At 42.3% G+C, this 13,324-nt stretch overlaps 1 protein-coding gene across 1 annotated transcript; it reads right to left on the bottom strand.

The window, feature by feature from the left end:
• Positions 1-369: 369 nt before the first annotated feature.
• PTGER4 (prostaglandin E receptor 4) lies at positions 370-12,864 on the bottom strand. Its single transcript, XM_073343838.1, has 2 exons — positions 11,158-12,864; positions 370-2,528 (listed from the first exon to the last, which is right to left on the bottom strand). Exons 1-2 carry the CDS (start codon positions 11,977-11,979, stop codon positions 1,935-1,937), a joined length of 1,416 nt encoding a protein of 471 aa, XP_073199939.1. The 5' UTR covers positions 11,980-12,864; the 3' UTR covers positions 370-1,934.
• Between the last annotated feature and the right edge of the window lie 460 nt (positions 12,865-13,324).

Here is a 13,324-nt window from a genome sequence, read left to right as displayed (position 1 = left end):
TTTCTACATCTATTCATTCAGGTAAAATGAATGAACTCAATTGCTCCGTTAGTGGAAAGCAAGCACAGCAAGGGTGAGAGCACAGCCAAAGATTTTTATGTAATAATTTTGAATGAAGACTCAAGTGTGTTTTTGAAGAATTAATCTAGCTGTACTCCCACCAGAGATTCTGCAAGATGACTCCTTGTTGACGGTGATAGTTGTGTAGCTAACGCCCTTTGCAGTGCTTTGGAAACGGAAGGAAAGGAGTACATTTTGACAGCTGTTAAATAGCATGGTTTGAAAGTTGTGGTTTATTAAGATGAGGGCCGATGGGCTGGCACTGAGTGAATTACACACACAATTAAAGACTTGCGTAAACTCCTGAACTCAAGCGGAATGTTTCCATTTAATTGCGATCTCCAAAATGATTTTGGTCAGTACAACTGCTTCTTACACATATCATCAATATCAGGCTCGGGATTTTAATTACAATAAAGCAATTCACATGAAAACACTGTAAGCAACATAACATGCTTAATATTTCTTTGACAAATTTTTTCCAAAGATCTATACAGAATTAATGTTTGATACAACAATGCTGCTGGAACAAGATCTATCTTTTAAAACATAAACAAACAAACACAAAACTCCTTTTCATCACTGGTTAACAGTTATTCTTAGTGATGTGGTTGGCACTACATCTTAGTGGTAAATAATTCTCATTGGGGCTGTGTATGGGGTATGGGATTATATACCTGTACTTTGTAATGAAGATTCTGCTTTGCTTGTTTCATATGATTATTTGATGGAATATCAGATTACACAATCATAAGATTCTTTTTACTTATTTGAAGTAAAATGACAAATGTTATGAAAAATATCTTTAGTACATTGGTGATTTTTAAACTAGAGTGAATATTAAAAATATTAACCAGGGATTGAAAGATTTAGGCCCCAATCCCAAAAGCAATTTATGCAAATGCTTAATTTTATTCATGTGAAGAGTCTGGCTGACTTCAGTTGGACTGCTCGTGAGTGACATTAAGCATGTGTGTAAGAGTGCAAGGTTGGGGCCTTACTACTTAGAAAGGAGAAATTGTGTTCTGCAGATAAACATTCACAGCACATAAATAAAATCTAGCTTTTTAGAATGTACACACACTGGAAAGAATATTTTAAACTTAAAAGGTGTGTTTTCTCCCTTAATAGCACAAAATGTTTCCATTTAATTCAAAAAGTTTTTATTTGTTCCCATCTAGAGAACTAGTTCTCCCTCTGCCTGTAAACTTGTATGGAAAACAAACCTAACTCAAGACTGTCTATCATCAGCCGGCATTATTCAGAGGAAATGAAGGCTGGCAATTGTTTCTATATACCTTGTATTAATAATAAACCTTCTCATAGAGAAGAACAGACTTTTAAATATTTTAAATGATATTTACAGCAATAAAAATTCACATTATCACGCATTAGTGAGACTCTTTAAAATTGTACACCAGGCAGTTGTCATAGTATCTCTACCCAGTTCCCAGTAACTGCCTCGCCTTCAGCTCTCTAGTACCCAGAGACTTAAACCCTTGATAGTTTTGGCGGGAGGAGAGAGAGAAAATAAGTTTCTAGCAGATTTGGACAAAAAATGACAGATCTTTTCAGCCATAGAGTCCCAGCAGCAATCCTATGTCACAGAGCAATACAAGGTAATAACAGTGTATGTTTCCAAACCCATTAGATCTGTCCTGTATGTTTTGTGATGGCAGGGCCTGACTGTAGCAACTGCTCCATGGTATGATCCTCAGTAGTCTGGAAGAACTGTACCCATCACATGGCAAGAGAAAAATAGCCCTTCAGAGTGTAGCTGACCCCCGGCCCCTTAGTAGGCAGAGTGCGTGTCTATTGCACCAGTTTGTCCAAAGTATTGGGAAAGGATCACATGTGTGTGATTCCTTTCATTGCTATATACACTTTTCTGATAAGTTCAACGTTTCACTGGGAAAGGTGACCTGGAGGGAGCTGCTTTTGGGCATAGAGCTGGCTTCGCCACCAGACCCGACTTCATTCACCAGAAAGACACTCTCTGAGTCCTGTCCCGGCAAAGAGTCTGAGGTCTCTGAGCTGCGTAGTGTCCTAACTGATGTAGTGTCACACTGAGCGAGACCAGCACTGGCTCCCGGCAGCAGCATGCGACCCCCAGTGCTACTTTCGCTTAGCTCTGGAGGGTAGAGCAATGTCTGTGAGGTGCTACTGATTTCCCTCAGCTCCCGAGAGATGAAGGAGGGTGAGTGGCTGGACATGGCGGAGGAGGTTCGGCGGCCATCCGCACAGTTGAAATTGCTGCCAGAGTGTTGCCTTCGAGCCCCTCCAATGCGGCAGAAGAGGCACTTGATTTTCTCTATGACTTTGCTGAGCACTGTCTTGCGGAGAAGGATGTAGACCCATGGGTCCAGGATGGGGTTCACTGAAGCAATGCGGATGGCCTGCAAGTCGGGGTTTTGACTGACGTCCTTCACTACGGCTGGCCGGTACAGTTGGTTCACAAAGACACGTACCTGTCAAGGGGAAAAGAGAGACCCATATTTAGAGTTTGATCCAACAAACCAGAGATGACATTTCAAAGGAGAGATCAGGCTTAGCAATTGCATGTTACAACAAGGGGAAAGGTTGGCGAAGCCACGCTTCTCATGTCAGCAGGTGGTTTATTTTTGGAAAGGGCGAAGATCAAGGAATGAACTCTTCTGTAAATTGACCTTTTTTCCTTACTCTTGAGGAAAAGAACTGCTCTCTTTTCCCCTCCTGATTCCTGCCTACACCCCTGAAGTATCCTTGTGTCCATGAACCTTTTCAGTTTATCCCTAAAGTTTTTTAATTTTCAAATCCCAGGTGGTTGTTTTTCCTTCTCTTTATAGGACCCAGAATTCAAGATTTAGACCCAAATCCTTGTATAACCAAATCTTTGCCAGCCAGGGGTGCAGGAGGCCCTAGGTCAATTGAGGAGACCTAATCATTGCATATTTCCTCCAGCAAGGCTCTCATAATTGTATGTTTAAAACTAAATGAAACCCACATTACCAGCTATCAGGCAAACTGGTCTCCGGAGACAAGCCCAGAGCTGCCTAATCCCTAGTTTAGAAATATCTGTGCAGACAGCTTCCATTATTAGAGCTTCAAGGCAATATTTTAATACCTTCAACATTCTGCTTGTGGGCGCTTGTTTTAAGAAATGCTAACAGCTGCCTCTAACTGCCAGATTTTTCATTGATTAGGATGATTCCAGCACTGAGCAGAACTGTAGATCTTCCCATGTGGGTCTGCATCTCGGTTTGGTTTGAAAAGTGAAAAAGTAATAACCCTGAAATGTTCAGGGTGTTCAGTTAAATTGTTGGGATACAGAAGCTTGTATAAATAGTGTTTCTAAGTAACCACTCGGAAATTTTGTGGTGAATTAACACTAAATTGGGATCTTGTTTATCCATGGTAGCATTTGACCATTCAGGCTCCTTGCTTTAAAGAGAGGGGAAAACAACAGCACAGTTCTAGCTCGTTCATTAAGAGCCGAATCTTGCAATCACTACTGTGCATAAGGTCCAGTCCAACACTAATGTCAATGGGGTTATCTTTCCAGTGACCTTACTGAGTCCTGGTTTGGACACACAGACCTTATGATGTTGAACAGTTCCAAGCTGAACTGTTTCAAACAATAACTTTAACTAACAATCAGGACGTGAAATGTGTCCCAGGAATAGGAAAGCCATTGGAAAGCCTCTCCTGTGGAAGACCCTACCTGCTTTGCAGCCACTATCAGGTAAGTTTAGGCAAATCAATTTTCCTTATTTGAAGTCCTAAATATCCAGTACCAATAATAGATTTTATGCAGTCTCCTCTTTGTCTTGACTTCTGAAGTGAATGTTTGTCAGGTTTTGGCCCAGTTGGATACGGTTTCAGAAAAAGGGTTTAAATGAAGTGAAGGAAAACATAAGTAAACCTCTGAAGTCATATTTACCAGAAAAGTGTGAAACAATCCAAGTCTGATGAAAAATTTCACAATTCAATACAGTAATGTGAGGTTTGGATTGATTCTTCCTACATAGGAATTCAGGACTTGAATTCATTCCAAGCAACTTTAAATTCAGCAACTTTATAAGAAAAAAAAAAAAAGCCAGTCCACCTCTTGAGTGGGAATCTGAGTCTAACGTGTATCACTGAAAGATAGTGAGTATGTGATGGTTCCTATGCTGTCCTGCTTAATCTGTAGTAATCATTTTCTGAGCTATCTCTATGTAATCTCTATGTATATTCAGGAATGCATTCCATTACCTGCTTAAAGTTAGATAATTACTAGGTTGAGATACAAGTATCACTCATAACTGATATAAAAGTAGTACAGGGAGTATCCCTATCAATTTAACTACCAATTAGTTCCTCTTAAAGGGATTTTTTTTAGTTACTATAATAGGAAGCGTAATACTACCTTTTCTGACCTGAGTGGTCCCCTTATATCACTGCTTGAGGAACAATTGAAATAAGACATTTAAAATGTATTTCCTCTATACATAAGTAATCCGATTATCTAGCTTGACCACAAAGTCTGATGGAAATTTTACCACTAGGTGGCACCATTGTCACACTTTTAAAAGTTCCTCTTCCTGTTAAGTATCCTCACACCTTCTTGTCAACTGTCTAAATGGGCCATCTTGATTATCACTACAAAAGTTTTTTTCTCCTGCTGATAATAGCTCATCTTAATTAATTAGCCTCTTACAGTTTGTATGGTAACTTCCACCTTCTCTGTATGAGTGTATATATATATATATACACTCATACAGAGAAGGTGGAAGTATATATATACTAAGATATATATATATATCTTCTTACTATATGTTCCATTCTACGCATCCAATGAAATGGGCTGTAGCCCACAAAAGCTTATGTGCTAATAAATTTGTTAGTCTCTAAGGTGCGACAAGTACTCCTGTTCTTTTTGCAGATACAGACTAACATGGCTGCTACTCTGAAACTCTTCCTGTCTGTAGTTTGAGGAAACACTGAAGGATCAGTTACTTAACTATGGTACTTGCTTTGACAGGGAGAGGTACCCTGAAAGACATGCAATGGCCAATTTAAAGTTCTTTGAAGGTATGATCAATGCCAAATGCAAACCATGCAGGCACTGAAGAGGTCTGCTGCTTAACTCCCACCCCTCTGAGATGAACTTCAGCACTGAAACGCTGTCATCTCTCTTACACAGACTCTGTGTCTGAGAAGTGGCAGTCAGAACTCCAGAAAGCAGCGGTGTTAGCTTTCTTTGACATCTGCTCCTTGGTTTTAAAAGCCATTCTTGGAAGTTTCTTGGAAGGAGGAGAAGAAAACTGCTGATATTTTGAAGAAGGAAAAAAAAGAATAAATCTCAGAAATATAAAGTTTAAATTGCCAGAGAGAATTTTCCTCCTGATCTTTTCTCCGAGGAGATTTTTTTTTTTTTTAATGCAAAGGACTTCTTCCACAGCAAGTTCAAATATACCCTGCAAATGTATATACATCTGTCTTGACACAGACCATTTCATCTTTGCTGAAGGACTGATCCCTGAACTGACAGCTAGGGCTCCATTAGAGAATATATTGTATATTGTGGTTAGAAGCTCAGTCTTTATTTTCCTTTAGCCCATTCCAATTGACATTTATACTCCATGTAAACAAGATCAGGAAGACTTCGGCAGGGGAGGAAACAGTATTACTGATACATTCAACTGATACAGCAGGGACATCTTGAAAGAATTTGCCAAAAGCACTCATAAGAAATGGGTTATTGTTCCAACTTTAAAAGTTGATCTTTTTCATTCTATTTTTACATAGCTGTAATTCTGGACCATCAGTTTAATGTGAATGATTAAAAGGTAAATTTAGTTATCGGCTAGCAGCATCTGAACAGGAAATTCATGTACTTGACACATCCCTTTATGTTTACCTGGCAGAGCTTACTGTAACATGAGAATCTACTGTAGTGCTGATTAAATAGTTGATAATGATTTCCAATCACTAACAATGTCTGGTTACAGCAAATCACCTTATGATGTCTATATTCCGAATAGTCCACTGACAGATGCATACTAGGTATGGATAAAAGACACTTAATTTGGGCCTACTTTGTGAAAACTTTAGAATGTACACAGCTGTTACTACATTCCCAACAAGCCTACACCATATCTTTTATCACAAAATCCAATGGCATATCAAACTAGTTTTACTAGTACATGCCCATACCAACTGCATGTATCATTATTAATCATATGTCTGGCAAAAAAGAAGCTGAATGGATCTGCCAGTTCAGTAATTTCTTAACCAACTGAATTAATATTCACTTACAGCATCTTCTGCAGAGCAACAATGAAGTGCATATAATGTTTTGCTGAAAAATGCTCTTTTACAAGATAGTTTGATGAAGCAAAGTCAGCCTGGCCTCTTAAAATGAGCATCTAACCAATCCATTCGATTACCTTAAGGCAATGGATTACAGTGTACCTGAACTAGTTTGACACTTGAAGTTGTCCGGTTTGAAGTTCTAATTAAAGCAAGAAGCAAACTGGGACTGATCAAACCCTGGCACCAAAACAGGTTTGCACTAGTTAGATTTCTCAACTACAGGAACCAAAGAGTGGTTTTTTTAAGGTGTATTAATGAATTGCTTCTTGTGTTGAAATTGTTCTGAAGTTTATGCCCAAGTTATTAAATTCTAGAATCACTTGGCTGCTACTGCTTCTGCTCACACAGTGCAAGAGTCTGGTTTTTGCTTTTCCTTCTGACAAATGTAAATATAAGTGGCAATTTTTACCCATCTGTAGTACCATCAAATGCCTTTTATGATAGTTATTATCCAGAGTAAACAAAGGAGTAGTCCTCTATCCAGTTTTCACCTGTCCTCATAAAAACTTCCCCATATCATATATTGACATACTATTAATAGACACCTAGTTAATAGCAAGCAGGAAACAAATTCTGCAGTTGTGTAAGCCAAATATGCTTTGTCCCACAGGGACTTAGTATTTGACATAGCTGACCATGCCATCACTCCAAAATCTAGTCTGCCATCTCACCTCTGGCCATGGACAGTCCTGATACTTCAGAGGAAAAACAAACAAACAACATTAACCACTGGGCCAATTATAAATTAAGTTTAAAAATTCCTTCCTGGGCCTTTCAGGGATCAAATGTATGCAGTAGAATATGAGATTTTATTACCCTTACTACCTTAGTTTACCAAGCTAAATTTATTGTTAGAGATCATTAAATGATCATGCCCTTTAAAAAAATTTGACCACCTGCAGAGTGAATTCCAAAATTTGACTATCAAGTATCTCTTTACTCTTATGAGAGTGTAAAAGCAAAAACACAAACACTAATTTCTACTATGTTTTCAATCAAATCCTCTCTAATATCACCTTTTCCATACCTTTAACTACCTTTACTGCCATTTTGTAAACCTTGCAATCATTTAAATATTTCTTTTAAGGTGAAGTGACCAATGATGAATTCGGATAAAGGTCTGGACATATGTTTTGTATTATTTCCTTTCTTAATTTCCTTGATCAGACTCTTCACCCATGCCATCCACAATAACTTCCTGCAAGTTCAGAGCATACGGGTATATGTGAAAAATTTTGATTATTTTTGCTAGCATGCATTCCTTTTAGTGTTGTCAGTTCATTTTATCTGCCTTCGTGCTCTTTTGTTCTCTCAAGTCCATCTAAAGTTTCTCACAACATTTCATAGATTTTATTAATCAAAGCCATTTAGTGTCATCATAAAACTTCACTGATTCACTGTCCAAATCATTAAAATATTAAAAACACTGAGCTCTGAGAACATCCCATGGTTACCTTCTGTTCACTATGATTCAGTTTCCTATTGTTTAACCATTCTGTAAATAAAGGCAAAACTTTATTTATTACACCATGGTTATTTGTTTTTCCGAAGTTCTTTAAAAACCTTTTGTAAACCTACCTAAATGAAGTCCACTAGATCACCTCTATTTTATTATCTCCTGAAAGAGCTCACTCTGAGAAAGTAAGATGATATGATTCTCTCCTACAGAAGCTGTGTTGCTCTGACCCTATTAGGTTATGGTTTATTCAGCTTCTGTCACCAACAGGAAATCAGGTCGTCAGAAAATTTCATAGCCACAAAGAAGCCTCTATGTCTGCCTTACGTAACTGTAGAGTGCCACCAATGGTATCTGGATGCTCCTCCTCTTCCTTATCAGAACAGACTATGCTGTAATAAGTGAGACCTATCAGTTCCCTCTGTAGCAATGGCTCTAAGTTTAATCAACAGGATCTGCGTTGGCTCATAAAATGTATAGGCAGGTTAATGATTTTCCAGTCTTTCTGCCGAGTGGCTGCTTTTAAAGGTATATTGCATATTCATACCTTCCCTCCACTATTCCACACCTTATTTCCTTCAGAACTCTAAGGGCATGTACACACAAAGTTGTACCACTTTAACTATACCAGTGTCATTGAAGCGGGCCAACCCCACAAGTGTGGATGCAGTTATAACGGTGTAAAGGTGCTTAGATGGTTATAGCTTAAGCCTGGTCTATGCTTAAAAGTTGTTGATATGGCCACATCAGGGTGTGAAAAGAATGTTTCCCTCAACCTAGCTAACGTAGCACGGAGAGGTGGTGTTCTTACAGCTATGGTAAAACCCCTTCGGCTGGGAGTTGGTTGCGCCCACAGTACAAGGTTATGCCGGCACAGTGATGTGCCATAGCTATGCCATTATAATCCCCGTAGTGTAGACATGGCCTGAAACAGTTAAATCAGCACAACATCTATGTGTAGATCAGCCCTTAGGTCTTGCGGTCACTGCTAAAACGGTGTGTTTTTACCTCAGGGTAACCAGTGTGCATGAGCTATCCTGAGTTAAAAACAGTGAAGATCAGGCACTTTAGTTTTACCATGAGGTAAAGTAGGCAAGGCCAGCCCAAGATCGGAGTATAGAGTTGACCTCCCCTCGCTTACCTTGCAGTAAAACTAAAAGTGCCTTGTCTACGCTCTGTTTTTACCTCAGGATGCATGTTACCATGAGATACAAAGTACCACACTTTTAGCAGTGAAGACAAGACCTGAGATGGATGCAGCACATCTGAGCCCTCTTTTCTCTTGGCACCTGCCTGCGCCCACAGTTTATGCAGTCACCAGCATGCCATCAGTGGACTTCCCACCAAAACCGCTCACCCCCCAAGACCATTAATTTTGATTGTCAACAATCCAGTTGCCTTTCTTGGTAGAGCCACCACCCTCCCCCATGTTTTGGTTATTCTTTTTGTAAAAGATTCTCCAGCTCCTAATGAAATTGAACCACATCTCTTTGCATTAGGCACTGACGCTTCTTAGTTCCCCCTCTCTATCTGGTCTTGCAGTGAGACTCCTATCACTTTGAAAAAACTGTCAGGGACCTTGAACTGAAACCTTTCACCCACTCGTTTATAATTAGCTTTCAGATCCTTTCTCTTGCATTTACCTATATCCCTTCCAATAATATAGTATTAAAATATTTTTCAAAGCTGTCACAATGTCAGCTTAATCTAATTACCTTCAGTCCAGAATCAGGAGGTTAACAATTATATGATCTGATTGTTGATTGGGTAGGAAAACAGAATAACTGCACAGTTTCTGATCTTGGACTACACAGCTCTAAGCACTGTTCTTGGATCTGATGTGTGCACACGCACACTATATAGACGCTGATACAAAAACCATGCTTTAATTGAGCCAACCTGCCAATTGTTAAGTCTTTTGCAAGACATTAAGATGTTCTGCAAGCAATAACATGGCACAGTGAGCAGCTGTGCCAGGGTGCACTGCAAAACATTAGGCTGAAGGCCAAGTGGCTGCCATCAAAATGCCAGGATCCAGGCATAGCTGCACTTCACTGAGTTTTATACATATTAGTAATGTGGCAAAACTGGCCTGACCCCTGCAATTATACTATTTACCTGAATAGTTCACACTCCTAGTTGGCCAATCATATTTCAACCTCATTATGTGGTTCCCTGTTATAATAACCCTGATATGGGGCTATTCCAGGATAGCTGCCACCTACAGTAAACTCTATTACAATTAACTGTGTTCTAAAACCACCTCTTTCTAATAACACTCCCACTGCTCAGCTCACAAGATCCTGTTTTGGGAGGGTGGCAACTATGCATAGCCAATTGTGTATTCTTTTAATCTATGTGAATCAACAAGAGAAAGAAGTTTGGCAAGTTTTATTTGTAATTTTGTACTGAGTGGTAAGCACTGACTGAGCCCGAAAACTGGTATTTTTGGTATTAACTTTCCCTGCAGTTAGGGTGGAGGGCAAGAAGAAGGTGTAAGTTCACTAATCAAAGGTTGGATCCTACTCCCATTGATGTCCATTGCACCAATGGTGGTAGCTGCAAGACTGAGCCCCAAGTGATCTGTTCATCTGTTTTAGGAAGTTAGACAGTTATCAGTGATCATGCCCAGTACTCACATGTGATCTCTAGATTACTTAAGGCCAGATTCTGCCACTCTTACTCTAGCTGAGAAATCAGCAAGAGTCCCCACAGATTAAGGTATGACTCAAGGAGGGTAAGGGTGGTAGACTCTATCCCTATGATAGTAAACTTGTCAGGACAGGGAGCTTGTTTTTGTACTTTCCGTGAAGTGCACAGCACACTGTTGGTGCTGAATACATAATAACCTCGCTCTCCTCTGTGTCTTAAGAAATGCCATAACCTTCAGCAACACTGTAAATACTTTAAAAATGCATTAAGCGTCCTCAAGTGCAGGCCTATCCCAAGCCACATTCACTTGCAGTTTGATTTAAAAACAGATTTTAAGATGCCTTACAGTCTTGCCAGGATTTTGCTATGATATTTCTCTGAGATACTGAGGAAGCCACTCTTTTTGGTCATATTTTTAACACTACAATGTCAAAGGCACCTGGAGCAAAGGATAAGCATTTATTTTTGCTACTATTCTAAATCAAAATAAGTTTAGATCACTGCCTATGTGAGTGTAATCTCATTAGAATTGTTTTAGTGACTTGTGAGAGCCCAGAAAATAGAAGCCTTGTCCTACAGCCACAAACTAAAAGCTTTTGCCCCAGAGGACTTGGTGGTGGGGAAGACGGAAAGGGCAGTGCAGTGTTACTTACCACCAGAGGAATGGAGCAGATGACCACAACCAGAGAGGTGGCAATAAGCAAAATGACCATCTGGATCTCTGCTCCAGCCATGCGACGAAAGCTCCTGCTCCGGCGAAAATCAGACAAGCGATTGGCAGTGTTGTCTGTGCCCAGGGAGGTGCGTCGCATGAACTGGCGGTGCATGCGAATCAGGGCCACACACACCAAGACATTGCAGACTACCGTGACCATGATTAGGAAGGAGCTGAAGCCGGCATACATGTAGGAGTAGGCGGCATGGGTGGCCACCTTGGTCTTCCAGTCTATGAAACACCAAGTTTTGGGGTACTGGAAGGTAGATTTGCCCAGTCCCATGCTGGGCAGGGCGCAGAACAGCACATTGGAGACATAGATGGCAAAGAGAGTGAGCCCCGCCAACTTCTTATCCACATAATGGTTGTAGAAATAGGCATGGTTAATGGCCAGGTACCTTTCTACAGACATGGCACAGATGATGCTGAGGCCAGAGAGCCCGAAGAAAAGGAGGATGAAGGAGCTGTATTCACACAGTGCTAGTCCACCTGGCCAGCGGTTCTGCAGGTATGTGGCAATAGTGACGGGGCTCACCAGACAGGTCCCCAAGAGGTCAGTGATTGCTAGCCCACACACCAGCGTGTAGAAAGTGGTCTCCTTCTGCTCCTTCCTGGACTTGCAAAGCACCACGATGGCGATCAGGTTGCCCACCACCCCAAAGATGAACATGACAGTGGGGATGGTGGGGGGCTTGCCGTCCCCATGCTCACTGGTGGAACTGTTCACCGTTGTGTATATGGTGGTGTGATCAAAAGACATGATGATGAAGATTCTGTTGTGGGTTATTAGGGGAGATGAAAACAAAAGTGGATCCAAAAATGCAGTTCAAAGACAAGTCCCTCCCCCTCCGTTCCCCACAAAACGTCAATGAACAAACTGCAGTTCAAGACAAGAGATTCAGTTAAAAAACCTCTGCATTTCAAGGCCAGGGGCATGAGCTTAAAAAGCAACTGAATTTAAGAATAAAACAAACGCAGTGGAAAGTGAAGCCGCAAAAAAAGCCTTGTAATTCAGAAAAGCTGCAGTTAATGTTTTTTCTTCCTACAGCTTTTGTTGTGGCTGCTGTTCTATCAGGTTTTGAGCAGCTTCTTGCACTTTCAAAAGTTCAGCTCAGAAACAGATCCCAGCATCTGAGAGAGGGGACTTTCCCCCTTTCCGGTGCGAGCTGCTCTTTTCCTTGTCTTTGCCCCTCAACTTTGTACAGTCAAAACCTTCCCAATGGTCTTCCTCCCAAAAGAGGTTCAGATAGATCCTTGAGGCATCGGAGATGCTTTCCAAACCCTGGTCTTTTGCCGTGTGTGTCCCTGCGTGCCAACAGCTGCTGAGTCCAGTTCCTCGAGGCGTGGAAAGAAGGATTCAGAGGGGCAGGGTGGGGACTGTCCCAGCCCAACCCTGGTCAGGACCCTTTGCGGTGGGAGCGCTCAGGCCGCTGGAGTTATAAAGGCAGCGGGCGGCGAGCGGCGATGGCAGGTGCGTGTCTCTCCTCCCAGTCGCCTCGGCTGGATGCTGGACTGAGCGGCTGGCAGCTCGGTGCTGAGGCTCCCATGCAGCCCGGCTGTGTGAGCTGTGCCAGTGGCTGGCCCCTGGAGCTCATCCCTCCTCGGAGCATGTGCTGCCGTGTGTGTCACCCTCGCTGGCTCGCTCTCAGGCGGGGCTCGCCTTCGCTCCCTTCAAGTTTCTCCAGCGGGGGAGGAGGCGGAGAGGGCAGCTCCCCTGGGCTCCTCCCCGGCCCCTCACCCGATTGGTCGGAGGAGGGAGGGCACCGCCCGCGGGCGCTACAGCCTCGCCCGCAGCAGCAGCCGCGCAGCGAGCATCGCCACAGGCGGGCTGGGCTTCGGGTTGCGCGGACGGCGGGCTGGGACACGCTGGATGGATCCTTGGGCTCCGGGGGTCTGGTCAGGGAGACACCGGGGTGGAGCGGGGGGCACTGGGAATTGGGGGCCAGTGAGGGAGACCAGAGCGGGGCTGGGAGGGGGCACTGGGAATTGGGGGCCAGTGAGGGAGACCAGAGCGGGGCTGGGAGGGGGCACTGGGAATTGGGGGCCGGGGAGGGAGACCAGAGCGGGGCTGGGAGGGGGCACTGGGAATTGGGGGCCAGTGAGGG

Source organism: Lepidochelys kempii, chromosome 5, assembly GCF_965140265.1.
Source record: "Lepidochelys kempii isolate rLepKem1 chromosome 5, rLepKem1.hap2, whole genome shotgun sequence".
In the NCBI taxonomy this organism is placed as follows: Eukaryota; Metazoa; Chordata; order Testudines; family Cheloniidae; genus Lepidochelys; species Lepidochelys kempii.
This window is presented reverse-complemented; position numbering and strand designations above follow the sequence as displayed.